General features: G+C 40.3%; 1 protein-coding gene across 6 annotated transcripts; it reads right to left on the minus strand.

Moving 5' to 3' along the window:
• Nucleotides 1–523: 523 nt before the first annotated feature.
• tnip1 (TNFAIP3 interacting protein 1) lies at nucleotides 524–10375 on the minus strand. Of its 6 annotated transcripts, none has more exons than XM_034689497.1 (18): nucleotides 10246–10375; nucleotides 9078–9263; nucleotides 8409–8552; nucleotides 8205–8263; nucleotides 7935–7994; nucleotides 7083–7292; nucleotides 6157–6251; nucleotides 5562–5718; nucleotides 5264–5356; nucleotides 5079–5144; nucleotides 3664–3795; nucleotides 3432–3560; nucleotides 3211–3345; nucleotides 2999–3124; nucleotides 2772–2855; nucleotides 2087–2212; nucleotides 1746–1830; nucleotides 524–1425 (listed from the first exon to the last, which is right to left on the minus strand). In XM_034689497.1, the coding sequence occupies exons 2-18, from the start codon at nucleotides 9226–9228 to the stop codon at nucleotides 1334–1336; spliced, it is 1944 nt and encodes a 647-aa protein (XP_034545388.1). In that variant the 5' UTR covers nucleotides 9229–9263; nucleotides 10246–10375; the 3' UTR covers nucleotides 524–1333. The 6 variants fall into 6 exon arrangements, with proteins under 6 accessions (XP_034545388.1, XP_034545386.1, XP_034545387.1 ...); XM_034689495.1 differs by having other exon boundaries at nucleotides 2087–2302; XM_034689496.1 differs by having other exon boundaries at nucleotides 8205–8290.
• Between the last annotated feature and the right edge of the window lie 3095 nt (nucleotides 10376–13470).

Raw genomic sequence — 13470 nt, forward strand, 5'->3', positions numbered from 1 at the left:
AAATGGAGCCTTTTTCACATTTGGAGCCCTTCATCTGACTACCTGATAAATATATTATTGGGTATTTATTTAAAACAGCGGCTTGGGTTGAGATTAATCTGCCTTTTTTTTAAATGGTAACACATTATTGGAGGTGTGAATCCTGTGACTGTTCAGGGCTCTTGACTCAGTGATACAGCAGGTCACAGGTCAGTCGGCACGGCATGGATTGCTGGTTGTTGAAGTGGACAGGGAGCAAAGCCAGACACTCTGGCAGAGTTTTCCTTGAGGAGCGGCTGTACTGCTGTAACACTGATTCTAAGGCCTTTGTACTCCAATGAAAGTCCTCCTCTTTCTGTTGCTTTAGCAGCACTGGGTGTAATAGTTGCACTGATTACAACTCAAAGTTAAAGGATGAGGAGGAAGACCTTCATCGCAGCTGTAAATTCTGATAGTGAATGTAGGGGCTGAACTGTGAGTGACGGTACAGGATGCAGTAAAATGAGTATGAATATCAGAATGAGTGGTCAAATCATCAAATCAATTGTGGTCGAGAAGAAGTGTTGTGTTTAATGAGATTAGGTCCATCATCATGGAGAAATAAAGGTGTGTATGTTGTGTGCATTGTGTATTGTGTCTGATACAAACATACAATGTCAATAGCTACAATATATTGGGATTACACTAACAACATAGAAAGAACAGCATTACTAAAGACAATGATTTACACGTAGTCAATAGTTATAAATAAATTATCAATAATCACAATCATGTTTTTGGTATGATACCATCAAAATTCATTTCCCAAAATTTTTGTATTTCAACAACCACTTTTGAACAGTTACACGCAATGGGACAGTCCTATAACATCGATGGTACTGCAGGAATCTTCATAAATCAATTAACATTCACATTGTAAGTCCTATGATTCAATGTACCAATATAGTCATTCTTTGTTGGAATGAGTATATGTTTCCTTAGTCATATTGGGGAATGGCTTCCTGTAACTCTACAAGTAACAAAGTAAGTGTCAAGTTGTTACATATTTGCAGAGAGACAATCACAAAAGGTTTATTTTTCTGAAAAAAAGAACAATGTGAAGTTTCCCAACCTATTTACTAAATGACTTCAGTTCCTGATAGAAAATAAAACAAAAAACAAAATTATGTCATGTATATATAATCAGAATAGCGAAGTGTTTCACAAATAGCCTTATAAAACGCAAGTATAAACAACATTACAATAGGATATCTACAGTTCAGTAGGAAAATTATAGATCAAATCACACCTTGTCAACTCAAAAACTGATTTTCATGCTACTACCCAGACTCCTTTAGGTGGGTACAGTGATGCTTTAGTGCTTTCCAGGATCAATGTTCTGTCGCTCCCTTTTTCCAAACCCGGCTGCTGCTGCGGCTGCAGCTGCCGCCGCAGCTGCTGACTGATCTACAGACGCACAGCAGAACAAAACTGTTATCTTCACACTCACAAAGTTATCTGCTTCACGCTTTACATTTGAAATTAATCCAAAACGTGTTGTACCATCTTACAACCAAATCAAAGATTTGCTGATGGCAATATTCTATTTGTTGCAAAGTATCATGAAAAGACCAAAGCAAGATTTGATTTAATCCAACATGTATGCTCTGTCAAAAATCAATACTGACCATTATTCTAAACACATTGTTGGTTTTGATCAGAGTAAATGCAGCCGTATGTTACAGGTGTAGAAACTGTGGTCTTTCAATTTACTGGTGGTACCATACCTGCATTCTCTGGTGGTGGTCTTGAACTCTCTCCTACTGCTCTGGCCCCTCTAGGCTGTGGGAATGATGACTGCCAAGGAAAACCCTAACCAAAGAGAAGCATCATCTTAGATCAGATCACTTACTATACATAGTTTTTACAACCATCAGCCCTAAAGTCTTTGCCGTAACCACACTGAATACAGCTGATTGGCTAGGCTAAGTTTCAGTCAGACCTAATTACATCTGCTTGTTCCTCCCAAAAGAAGAGGGGAGAAGAGGAAAGAGAAAAGAGCCTTGTTTCCTCAGTGAAGCAGAGTCACTCCAGAGACAGAGACAGAGGGGCCTTAGAGGACCCTTACCGGGGTAACAGGCTGGAAGTCTCGTACAGGGGGCGGTGCTGCGGCGGCTGCGGCTGTGGCGCCTGCTGCATTGGGCATCCGGGGAGGGAAGTGTACGGGCCAGCCCTCAAGGCCCTGCGGTCCCACCTGCACAAAGGGACCACAGTAGGGAGGGCTCAGCGGGCCGTTCACTGAGCCTGACGTGGGGTCTGAGGTACGTCTTTCCTGCTGCTGCCCCTACGAGGGATCACAAGTACACACGTGATCCCCAATCAGTGCACGGCTGCTACTCTCAGCGAGCACAGGGGCCCTGACATGGCATGAGCCACTGCTGACCTTCAACCCTGCACACTGCAGCTGCCTCCCACTGAGGAGATTTAATGTTCCACCTGTTGATCCGGACTGCACTGACAAACAAGCTAGCCGGAGTGAGGCTCTTGTCCAGGAGTATTGATTTGTCCAGTGTGAACTTTGAACAGTAAGCATTTAAGTGACTGTATAACGTCACAAGGGGGTGCTATTCTGCATTTAGACCTATCATTCTCCTAAACCCTACTTCTAAAAGGCTAGGAGGAGCAACTTTCACTAAAGGCCTTGTTCTTGTTTTAACAATCATTTCACCTATCCAGGCTGACGGCAACATTTCATCTAAAATTTCAAAATGTCTGCAACACTACCCGGCTCAGACCTGAGCTGCGGCCAGTACCTGTTTGTGATGCTGCATCTGTAGTCTTTCCAGCTTACACCGCTCTGTTCGCTCTCTCTGACACTCGTTCTGTGCCTGATGAAGCTGAAACACAAACACACAACAATCATTGATATAAAACACAACATTATGGAGATTTTTTTTAGTCAGTACAAGAGACCAACACTTAACTGTAGTTTCCTAATCATGCCACATACAGGAAAGCATGCAGTTCATGTAGAGCTTACCTGATTTGTCAAATTGGTAATCTGACCCTGAAGTCTCTCAACTTGCCGCCTCAGGTCCTCTTTTTCCTCGTTCATTCGCTCCCTGTCACTCCTCTCTTTTCTGAAGTCTTCTTCAAAGATCTTCACCTACAGCAAAAAACAATAATATGACAAGTTGAAGGATTGCATATGTAACTGCATACATATTGTGAGATGTCTGCTGGATTTCCCACCTGTTCCTTTAGTACAGCGATTTGAGTGAGCAGCTCCTGTTTCTTCAGGTTATTTGCTGCATCAGCAAAGTTAGCCTGGCCAGGTGGTTGTTGGGAGGTTGACGGGGTGTGCAGGTTTAAGGCGTCCTCTAAAGCCTGAGGTCAGACACCGCAGTTATTTCACACATGCAAATGTGTTTGATATCCATCTCTCTCACATTTTTTTTCTCTTCCACACTCACCCTGTTGAGGCGTTGGATCTCCTTCTCCTGGTATTCCCTCTGTTTGCTCAGAGGCAGCAGCTGGTCCTGCAGGTAGCGAATCTTCTGCTTCAGCTCAGTGGTCTCCGTGTTCAGACACTCCTTCTCTCCCTGAAATAACACACCCCAAACTATGAGGGCTCTTTTCTTTGAGCAATCCTGAGACATACAGTATATTTCTGCTGTGTCAGCTAAGTTTGGTGCCTTTCTTTACCTGTACATTTTCAATTTTGGACTTGGCCAGCAGCAGCTTCTTGTCGTAGTCGCGTTGCCTCTGCTCCCGCTCTGCCTCCAGCTCGAGCACAGTTTTCTGGGACTCAGCCAGCCTTTGTCTGAGGTCTGTGATCTAAAGAAAAATATGAGCCTTTAAAACAAGGGTGATATTCAAAGCTCCAAAATGAAAAATAAATTCTTAAACACAAAGTAAAACAAAGACAAAAAACTGTGATTCAGTGATGACATCTCCATCTTTGGAAAGGTGTTAAAATTGTGTTATCTAACAATAAACTAAGCCATAGCTACAAGGACACATTTGCAAACACACACAGATCTGGTTTTTTTTTTGTAAAATATGAACAAACCGAGTGACGCAAATGGGTCTATCTAGGCTTCTGCGGTTTAAACCCAAGCTTGCATGGTGTCTCTGTCTCAACAAAGTGTGAATGTAGGTTTGTTTGTGATTGTGGGTGTGCACACGCGTAGGTGTGTGAGTATGAGTGTGAGAGTGTGCACATTTGTGTGTCTCTGCTGCCCTCTGACTGCACCACAGCAGGAAGTCGGCGGGTACCAGAGAGGTGAAGGGGAATTCTTACTGAGGTGTGACAGGCCTTGTGGTGAGTATGTCTTCAGATAGCAAGCTATTGCAAGATTGAACCTTTTCCACTGGACATGCACACAGAGACACACACACGCACATACAATACATATACATACATATATAAGTATATAAATACTCCATACACAAACACACACAGCTGCTTCACCACAAACGGTTGCAAACATCAAGAGTCCTGTGTTCCTCAAAAATATTTCCAAATTACACAATACTTGCCATCTGTCATTTCATTTGTATGAAAAAGACTTCATCTGTTGTGTTAATGACCTAAGTTTATAAGTTGATTTATTGTTTTTGAACAGTTCTTTTTTTTCAAATTTCTTTTTTTGTCTGTATAGATTTTAGTTATTGGTTTTACCTGTGGGAGGCACTTTGGGCGGCATAAAATTTGCTGTATTAAAAAGAGTCGATAATAAAATTTGCTTTGGTTTGACTGAATGCATGAGGAAAATGTTAAACACAGGGGATTTGGCATCTTCTAAAAGTTAAGTGTTTAGTAGTGTTCCCGTAGTTTACATCATTTTTAAAAATAAACTTCTACTCAGATGGTTGAAAACACTAAAGTTACTTTCTGATGTGTAAACCTGGCAAAAGTCTTAGTGTTTGACCAAACAGCCACAGATACTTAATTGCGATTTTGTTTAACCTTTACTTATTAGACACAGGGTTGACTTTGGCCTATTTTTGGGGGCCAATTATTAGGTAGGCATATTGTTCTCATTCAACAGCCCCACATCGGTAGAGTGTGACGTCTTCCCACACCCGTCATCACAGCTGTAAAGTCATTACTTTACCTTTTGTTCAAACTGTGACTTCATGGAGTTCCACTGAATGTCCCACTGCTTGTTCACCTCCAGGACCTGTAAGCAGTGCCCGAAAGTGAAACAAACGACATCAAATATATAGGAAACAAAATACACAGAGACTTTCCCCTGTACAAAAAAAAGAGGATGAGCAGTAAGAGCAAGAAAAGACTCACATCCTTTCTCTGCTTCTCCAAAAGCTTGATCTTCTTTTCATACACCTCAACATCACAAGGTTTGGTTGGGGTTTTCTCCGAAGATTTTCCACTCTGCGAGCACACAAAACATTCCCAAATCCACAAATGCAACTCCAGATCACGTGTTTTTAAGAAATTAAATGTATGTTTGAATTCAATAAGAAAACTCTTCTTTAACAGTTTTATAATAAAGTTAAATATGTAAAAAGTGTCAAAGTGTACCGTATGTCTGTACAGAATCTAAAAATGGCCCACTCTGCATTTCAAATGTTACTACCTTCTGTGGCGTGCTGGTCTCCATCTTCGGTCTCACGGCGGATTCCTCCTTCACAGGCTCCTCTTTGGCCTCTGGAGCTTCAGTGTCAGACGCTGCCGCAGCTGATGGCACTGCTCCTGCTCCTGTTACAAGCTCCTTGAGTTTGTGATTCTCCTGTCTGAAGCGGTAAGAAATGAAAGTAACAGTGCTGGTCAGTGAGCTCCCTTCCCAGAGTTTTTTTGAAGTGTTGGTACAGCTTCAGGATGTCCTTTGGGAAGAACCTACAGAACCAACTGAGAACAGTGACGCCTACAGAAAGCGGTGGAATAATTCCCCTTCAAAAGTGAAAGCATGGTCAAATTTCAACAACCAAGTTAAAACTATTGAAGCTTAAAGATTAAAAAGTGACCAGGGGTTGATTTACTCTACATTCAAACAGAAAGTTATTTTATTTAAAAACAACAACAAAGGAATGGGAAGAGTCTGTATTGTTTGGGTATCTGGAGGGAAATTTACAACAGATCTCTTTTCTTTTCAGTTCCACCAGCTATTACATTACTCCTCCAGCAGAAGCAACCCAAAGCCAAGTCATACTAAGAGAGAAGGAAAACATTACCTCAGCTGCTCCAGGTCTCGATTCCTGACATCGTGATCCTCTTCCATTTTCTTTCGAAGCTCATTGTTCTCCTGTCTGAGCTGCTCACACAGAGTCTTAAAGCACAAAAAAACACAGTGATCACAACACTGTGAATCATCCTGTACAATAACATCATTATTTAACATTTGTTTGTCCACTTCTACTGGAGGCAAAACCCCCTTTCTTTGAGACAATGGTACAGTGCAAAGGGCACTGAGTGAAAACCATGTTGGAGTATCTAATCTGCAGATTGATGAGGAAATGCCTCCCACTGTGGCACAAAAACCCACATGATAATCAATTTAACAATTCAATCCTGAACTTTTCAGAAGTAGTGTCATAGCTTTAGACTTCTGCTTTACCTTTGCTCAAAGTACTCTGACATGTCACTGAAATGTGTCTTAGCAGTTATTTTGTTTACAGCTAAAATTACAATGTAGCACAACTACTGGTGGCAGTTCTAGTTGTTTATGTCCATGTCTGGCACATCAGCTTCACAGACCACCATTTATGACACCACACACTGGTGTAGCAAGCTTCCAAGATTCAGAGCAAAGAGGTATGACTTCCATTATACAAGTGAATATAATTAACTTGAGTCTATCTTTATGTTCTACAAATACATTCAATGAATGGAGGACAGCTTGTAACTTTCACAAGCCAACACATAGACTGTTCATTTTGATACAGACAAATGTAAAAAATGTGGCATGTCATAAGGCCGCTCTGCATTTGATGAATAACAGCCTGTGAATGGCTTTAAAACAATAATTATATTCATTTAATGACAACAATTCAAGTAAAAATGTACAACCATGTAGGCATCTTGTAGTTGTTTCAATCTCATAAGCTTGATGCTTACTTTAGCATATCTAATTGTGTGTTCCAGTTGATGTGTCACATACCTGTAGCAGCGAGGTCCTCTGTTCATTCTTTTGGACTTTAGAGGAGAGATGGTGAAACTCCACAGCCATGCGACCGAGGTGAGCCAGAAGCTGGTTGGGGTTGGACTCCTCTGCGAATATGCTGAAGGAGCTCTCCAGCCTCTTCAGCTGGCTCGCCAGCTCGTTGTTCTCCTGAGGCAGGGGGGGGATTACTCCAGCCGCTGACCCAGCCTGGAGAATCCCACACAGGTGACCCGTCAGTCAGTGCTTCCTCTCAAGATGACTCAGTGGGTGAGCGACTACTTATGTATTTCGACAAGCATGAGACTGAAACATCTACTTGAAGAGTCATTGTGCGACTATGTCTATAAAAAGCAGCAGCTGATTTATCTCAAAAGTATAACCAGTTTGTCCTGTTTCATTTTAAATGGTCCTCACAGACTACAACAAATAAAGTCTTTACCCAGATGTACACAAGAATGGAAACTGTTCCAAAACAGGCTTTGGCATTAAAGATCCGAGAGGCTTTTCAACAAATTAGGTTTAGACATTTGTGCCTGCCCTATTTTGGCAAAGTGTCCTATCATCACATCCTCTAGGATGTAGTGATTGAGTGAATCAGCTGTGTAATTCTAGTCAGTAATAATCCTGGACTTTCCCCTGGCTGACTCAGGCTGAAGCTACCAGCATTATATTTGTTGGTGAGTCACCACATCAAGGACATGATCCTAATATTGAGGACAGGGCCGTAAAGAGGAAAGCTTGAATCGAACCTAAAGAAATTACTCAAAACAATCACTTGGACATGCAAAAAAAATCAGTTCCTGGAAAACTACTCATCATAAAGTGTGTCAGGAAAAGTTTGGTACATACGGTCAAGGCTTCTGAAGTCTTCCCCTCCATATTTACAACCTCAAACTCTGTTAAGGCGTCCTGGAAAGACCAAATATAAAGAAACTTTACAGCACATATAATGGTCAATTGGGGCTTTTGTTAAATTGAATGAACCAAGGAAATATCTTCCCATCTATGGCATCCAGACAATGTAATCTACTCTGCACCTTATCTTGTTAAGAATTCTACAATCATTTTAAAGTTGTTACCGTCTGTACCATATGCTTTCACACAAAACATTTTACTTACATTGGGCTTCTCAGGCTGAAGGGTCTTCCCCATGCAGCTAGATTGCTCCTCCTTCTGCTCTAAAGTGGGGTGTAAACAGGGTTTACCTAAATTAAACAAAATCGATACCAAAGTTACTGCAAGTGGTTTTCACAGCTTCCAAAAATATCCACAGATACGTCCTTTAAGTCACATTCATGATAACTTTTAGTGTGCAAGTCCTACTTTGTGTCTCAGCCTGAATGTGCCCTCCCGTACACAAACTGGCGGCGAAGCTGGAGGACTTGAGGGCCTCGTTGTCTCTTACAAGTTCTTCCACTCTCTGCCGAAGCCTTGACGCCTCCGTTTGAGACTCTTCAAGCAAATCGCCTGCAAGTTACAGAGATCTTGTCAACGTTCTGCAAAACTTCGCTTGAATTTTACTCAATCTAACCTCGACCGAACTATATAGCTTATGCAGCTTTAATAGAATGACAGTGTAAGATTGTTGCCTTTGGTGAGTCACCAAAGGAGAAAGAAGAATACTGGCATGCAAGCTATTCAACAGACTAATAATGTAGATCTTCAGGTTTTGCTGCATTACACCAGAGTTGCTGTAAAACAGTTTACGCCCTGCACTTGCACCTCGACATTACATTCAGTTAAGTAATCAGTTATTGAGGACATCATATGATGTCTTTAGGAGTGTGTTCATTGCTGTTACAAAAAGAAAGCTGAGAAGTTTTCAACTAGATCATGCACAAAAAATATCACTGTGTATATTCCAGGAGACTCCGTGTGAAAACACAATCCACAGGTGACACCCAAAAGATGTGAAATGCGAAAGAGAAGCTGGCACAGAGAACCTTCCACGCACAGCACTGAGGTGACCATGATGTCTTTTAGGAAACCTACCTAAGCTCTTAAGTCCCTTCATCCGCTCCCTCAGTATGCTGTTCTCCTCCAGGAGCTGTCGGTAGCTGCTTCCCCCTCCTCCAGCCTCCTCTTTTGCCTTGATCTCTCCCCCACCTGGATCATAGATGCGGTATGGGCCTTTCCCTTCCATCGCCGTTGTTCACTTCCTAGACATGGCCCTCTGAACTTTGGAAAGAAGACAAAAACTGTAACTTTAAAACAAAATGGGGAAAAAAAAGTATCAGACACATAAACAGCTTGGCTGACCTTTACTGAAAACCAAATGTGTTGATAACAAAGACTTTAACAGAACGAAATACAGAATTAAGGCTTTAAACCCCCCTTGGCTGTTTATATTTTAAAGCATTATACATTCACCTTAATCCTGTTAACAGATGAAAAGTGAAGGTAAAGGATTGAGAAAAACATAGAGGAAGTGAAAAGTTGAACAGCATCACTGACTGTACAAGAAGAGGAAAAATAACCGAAGCATAACCCAGAAATCCCCTTAAAGCGATACTTCGGCAGCAATATAATCACCACTGAAAAGTCTATCAACTTGTGTTTCTAATACTTCTGTATTTAATATGAAATGTTGAACACCCACTCACTCACACACGCTGCTGTATGAACCAACACGAACCTTTGGACCGCTCTCTCAGCTTCTATTCACATTCATTCATATCAGACAACTGTGTTTAAAGCCAGGTGAGAATAACGAAGATAGACTGACAGCTTTGAGAGGACAAACACAGATACACTTGGCATCCTGCCTGAGTGAAACATATGGCAACAATGTGCTAAAGGTTTGTCATGGCTAAATAAGACAACTACCGAAGAAAAGAGACAAAGCAGAGGGAAATCGGAAATATTTAAGGTGACTCTTGCTAACAAACATCTTCCCCACGGACGAGAGTCAAATACAAGACAATCTAGCTAATGATATCTACCTTGATTGGCTGAAGAAGGCTAATATTAGTTTTCGCTGTTGTCATGCAAATTGCTAGCAACATCCTCGTTAGCAGTCTGCTAGCTAACACTGGGTGACAGTGCGGGATAGCAAGCCGCTAGCTCCTCTTTTAGATACTCAAACCGAGGCAGTAAGTCAGCCAGAAAACGGAGTTCAACGACAAACCAAAGAACAAAGAGGTGTCTTTTGTCTGGATACCTTTCAGCTCGCAGTGGCCTCTCGTCTCTCTGCCCAGACACTATTGCGGAAGTGGTGTTCTGCTCTGTGCTGTAACCTGGGAAATTCCAGCTCACAACGTTTGATGTAAACAGCGCTGACTGATGTCTGAGCGGACCAATCAGCGCATAGCTCGCTGTTACCACTGACTGATGTCTGAACGCACCAATCAGCGCACAATTCGCTGTCAGCGGTGACTGATGTCTGAGCGGACCAATCAGCGCACAGCTCGCTGTCAGCGCGGCACCAACAGGAGTCAGTGTCCTTAATGTAAACACTGGAGCAAAATGCTTTGAATACTCCTATTTCATAGTAGAAACATTACAGAAAATGTCAAGCCTGATGAAATGATGGAATTTTAAATGTTAATACCAATGTAGAATTCAAAAGGGCGTTTTAAACGCCATGGCACGAGGGTAGTAAAAATGATCAGCCTGTTTTTTTTCTTCATAAATTTGATTTAACCCTCCTCTTACGTTCCTTTCTCTGGAACAGCAATAATGTTCCTGGGTCAATTTGACCCGGGGCATACTCAATTATCCAAAAGTGTCAGAACCCCAAAAAATCCCAATACACGTTTTTCTAATCTAATTTTTAAATCCATTGCTAACCATTTAAATCAAGATTTGGTCCATTGGTGTTAATTCTCACAGATCATGGTTATATGTGGATAATTCACTCGTTTTTCAGTAAAATTCATGTTAAAAGTTTTTTTAAAGTACATGGAAAAGCCCTAAATATAAATACAATAGTTTTACATGACAAAGATTTTTGTTTATTTTATTTTAAATTTTCATTTTTTTCATGAAGTGATCTTAATAAATGATCAAGGTTCATCTTCTGTCACATGGTGCCCAGATTTTTATGCTGCATTTAGTTGGTTTGGAAGGCATATATTACCTAAAATAGACTTTAAAAAGGGTCAGTTTGACCCACAACATAACAGGAGGGTTAAGACACCTATATTCTATCTTTCTTCTTTTGTAACTCACCACTCACAGATCAAAAACAAACCCAGACATTTTTTCCTGAATGACATTTCCCTTCATTGATGACTTTAGAGAGGGGCTGCTGGGGGTTTCTGTGATTGCATCACTTATTTCCTCTGAACCAAAAGGGCTGTGAGCTCTAGTTGAGGTGACACAAGGTCCTCTTTTGATCTTGACACTACTAACAATCAGTTCATACATTTTGGAGCTAAGAGATATGTTAATATTGTGAGCCTGCTAAAGATGAAAATATCAAATATTGATCAAACAACTGTTCATTCTTTTAAAACTTTAAGAAAATTCCCAGTAGAATGAGGCTCACATTTACATATTCGAATTGCATTAAACACATATACCGCCACACACAAAATATTTATACACAGGAAGCTGGAACCAGTGATACTTTATAAGATCCATGTTCATTATGTTTTAAAAAACTTTCAAAACTTTCCTGCAGCCCCCCTGACTGGATAATGAAGAGCAATAGTGACATCTTGTGGGAATCAACAAACAGGTAATGTGAAGGGTTTTTTTTCCTTCTTTGGAGAGTAAGGGACAGGATATTTCTGTGTTAACTAAGACACAGTGTATCTCTGATACTATTCAGTTTTTGATTACATACAAAGATACTGAACAACTCCACAGTACTTGGTTATCCAAATTCAGTATAAAATGTTCAATGACCTGACTGATCATGTTCCTGAAAAAAAATCATCCTTATTGACCTTAGTTTTCAGAGCAGCAGCCTTAGAGGCCTTATCAGGAAGTTCCATGCTATGTTCTAAAAAGGAGACACCCTATTCACACATCAGTTTACAATATGATGTGATTTACGATCAGTCATAACTAATCAGAGTCACACCTTAATTTTTCTTTTTATATAACATCCATTATTACTTCCTGAAACACATCAACAGTGTGCAGTGATGGCATACAGCTCATGTTCAGAATGCTTTGACAGAGGTACCAGCTTTTAAAGACATGTCATAATAAAATATATTGGATGAACTAATAAATTAAAGATTTTGAGGATAAGAATAAATTAAATTGTGTGAATACATGTACGTGAGGTTTGACACATGTAATGTGTGAGCAAAATCATTTTCATGAAAGAAAAAATAAAGTTTCTTTGAGTTAATTGAATAGTCAAGTGCTTCAATTAAAACCATATAAAAAACACAGTAACATTTTTACCTAAAAGGGACCAGTTGTGCACCACTGTTTGGAAAACCTTGGTAGAAATGTGTGAGTGTTTTCCCCAGAGAGTTATACTCTGGCTACAGGAAAAAGTAAATATAGTTTAAACACAGAAGTTGTTTTTTCCTCAGCCCTACCACCAAACACTTTGTCCTTGGTTAGAGGTGCACAATGTCTCCATCTCAGGCTACTGTGATGTGCGGAAATAAGAAACAGGCTGGTGACTCTGATCCGACAGCTTGAAAACAAAAGCCTGGGGATCCAGACAATGTCCCTATCATTCAGTTTTCCTGGTACCAAATTGAACACTTTGTTTCCTCCTCCCACGTTTACTCTTTCAAAGTATTTAAAATATTTTTTCTCATTACACCAAAACAAAAGAGTGAGCAGATGACATGTGGGAAAGGGTAATAATCACCAGATTGACTTGTACAAGTACAAAGTATGTACCCTGCTGTGGCATTAGGAAAGTGCAGTCTTCATCCCCTGTCACAGCAGAAATCAGCAGCTGATAGTCATTAAATCTGTGCCGCTTAATACAAAACATCCTTTTGTCAGTCATCTATTAACTATGACTGTCCGCTCAAGGCTTTAAACCAGGGGAAAGCTCACAGCAGATTTTCTATATATAGAAAAAGTTGGACTGTAAACAGATACGCTCCAGTGTTACATTTTAACAAGATAGATAGGCTATGCTTTTACTTGAAAATCATACAGCTTTCTGTATTCAAAATAACCAGCATAATGAATCATCAGAGTCATTTCTTTAAGCCTTTTGTTAAAAAATAGTAGCTGTAATTTATGTTTATTCTTAAGCTTAGTTTTTGCAATTTTATCTTCAATTTAGCCTCAAAAAGACATCAAATTGTAAAATATTCTGATAAGTATTAAGCAACAAGTCCAGAGAACATGATCTGTTGGCACATAATCATAAAAAAAGAGAAAACAATAGCAGAAAAATCATGTTCAGGTTTAGACCCAACAAAAAAACATTTGAATTAATAGCAAATTACTATTTTTA

Source organism: Notolabrus celidotus, chromosome 8 (genome assembly GCF_009762535.1).
Source record: "Notolabrus celidotus isolate fNotCel1 chromosome 8, fNotCel1.pri, whole genome shotgun sequence".
In the NCBI taxonomy this organism is placed as follows: domain Eukaryota; kingdom Metazoa; phylum Chordata; class Actinopteri; order Labriformes; family Labridae; genus Notolabrus; species Notolabrus celidotus.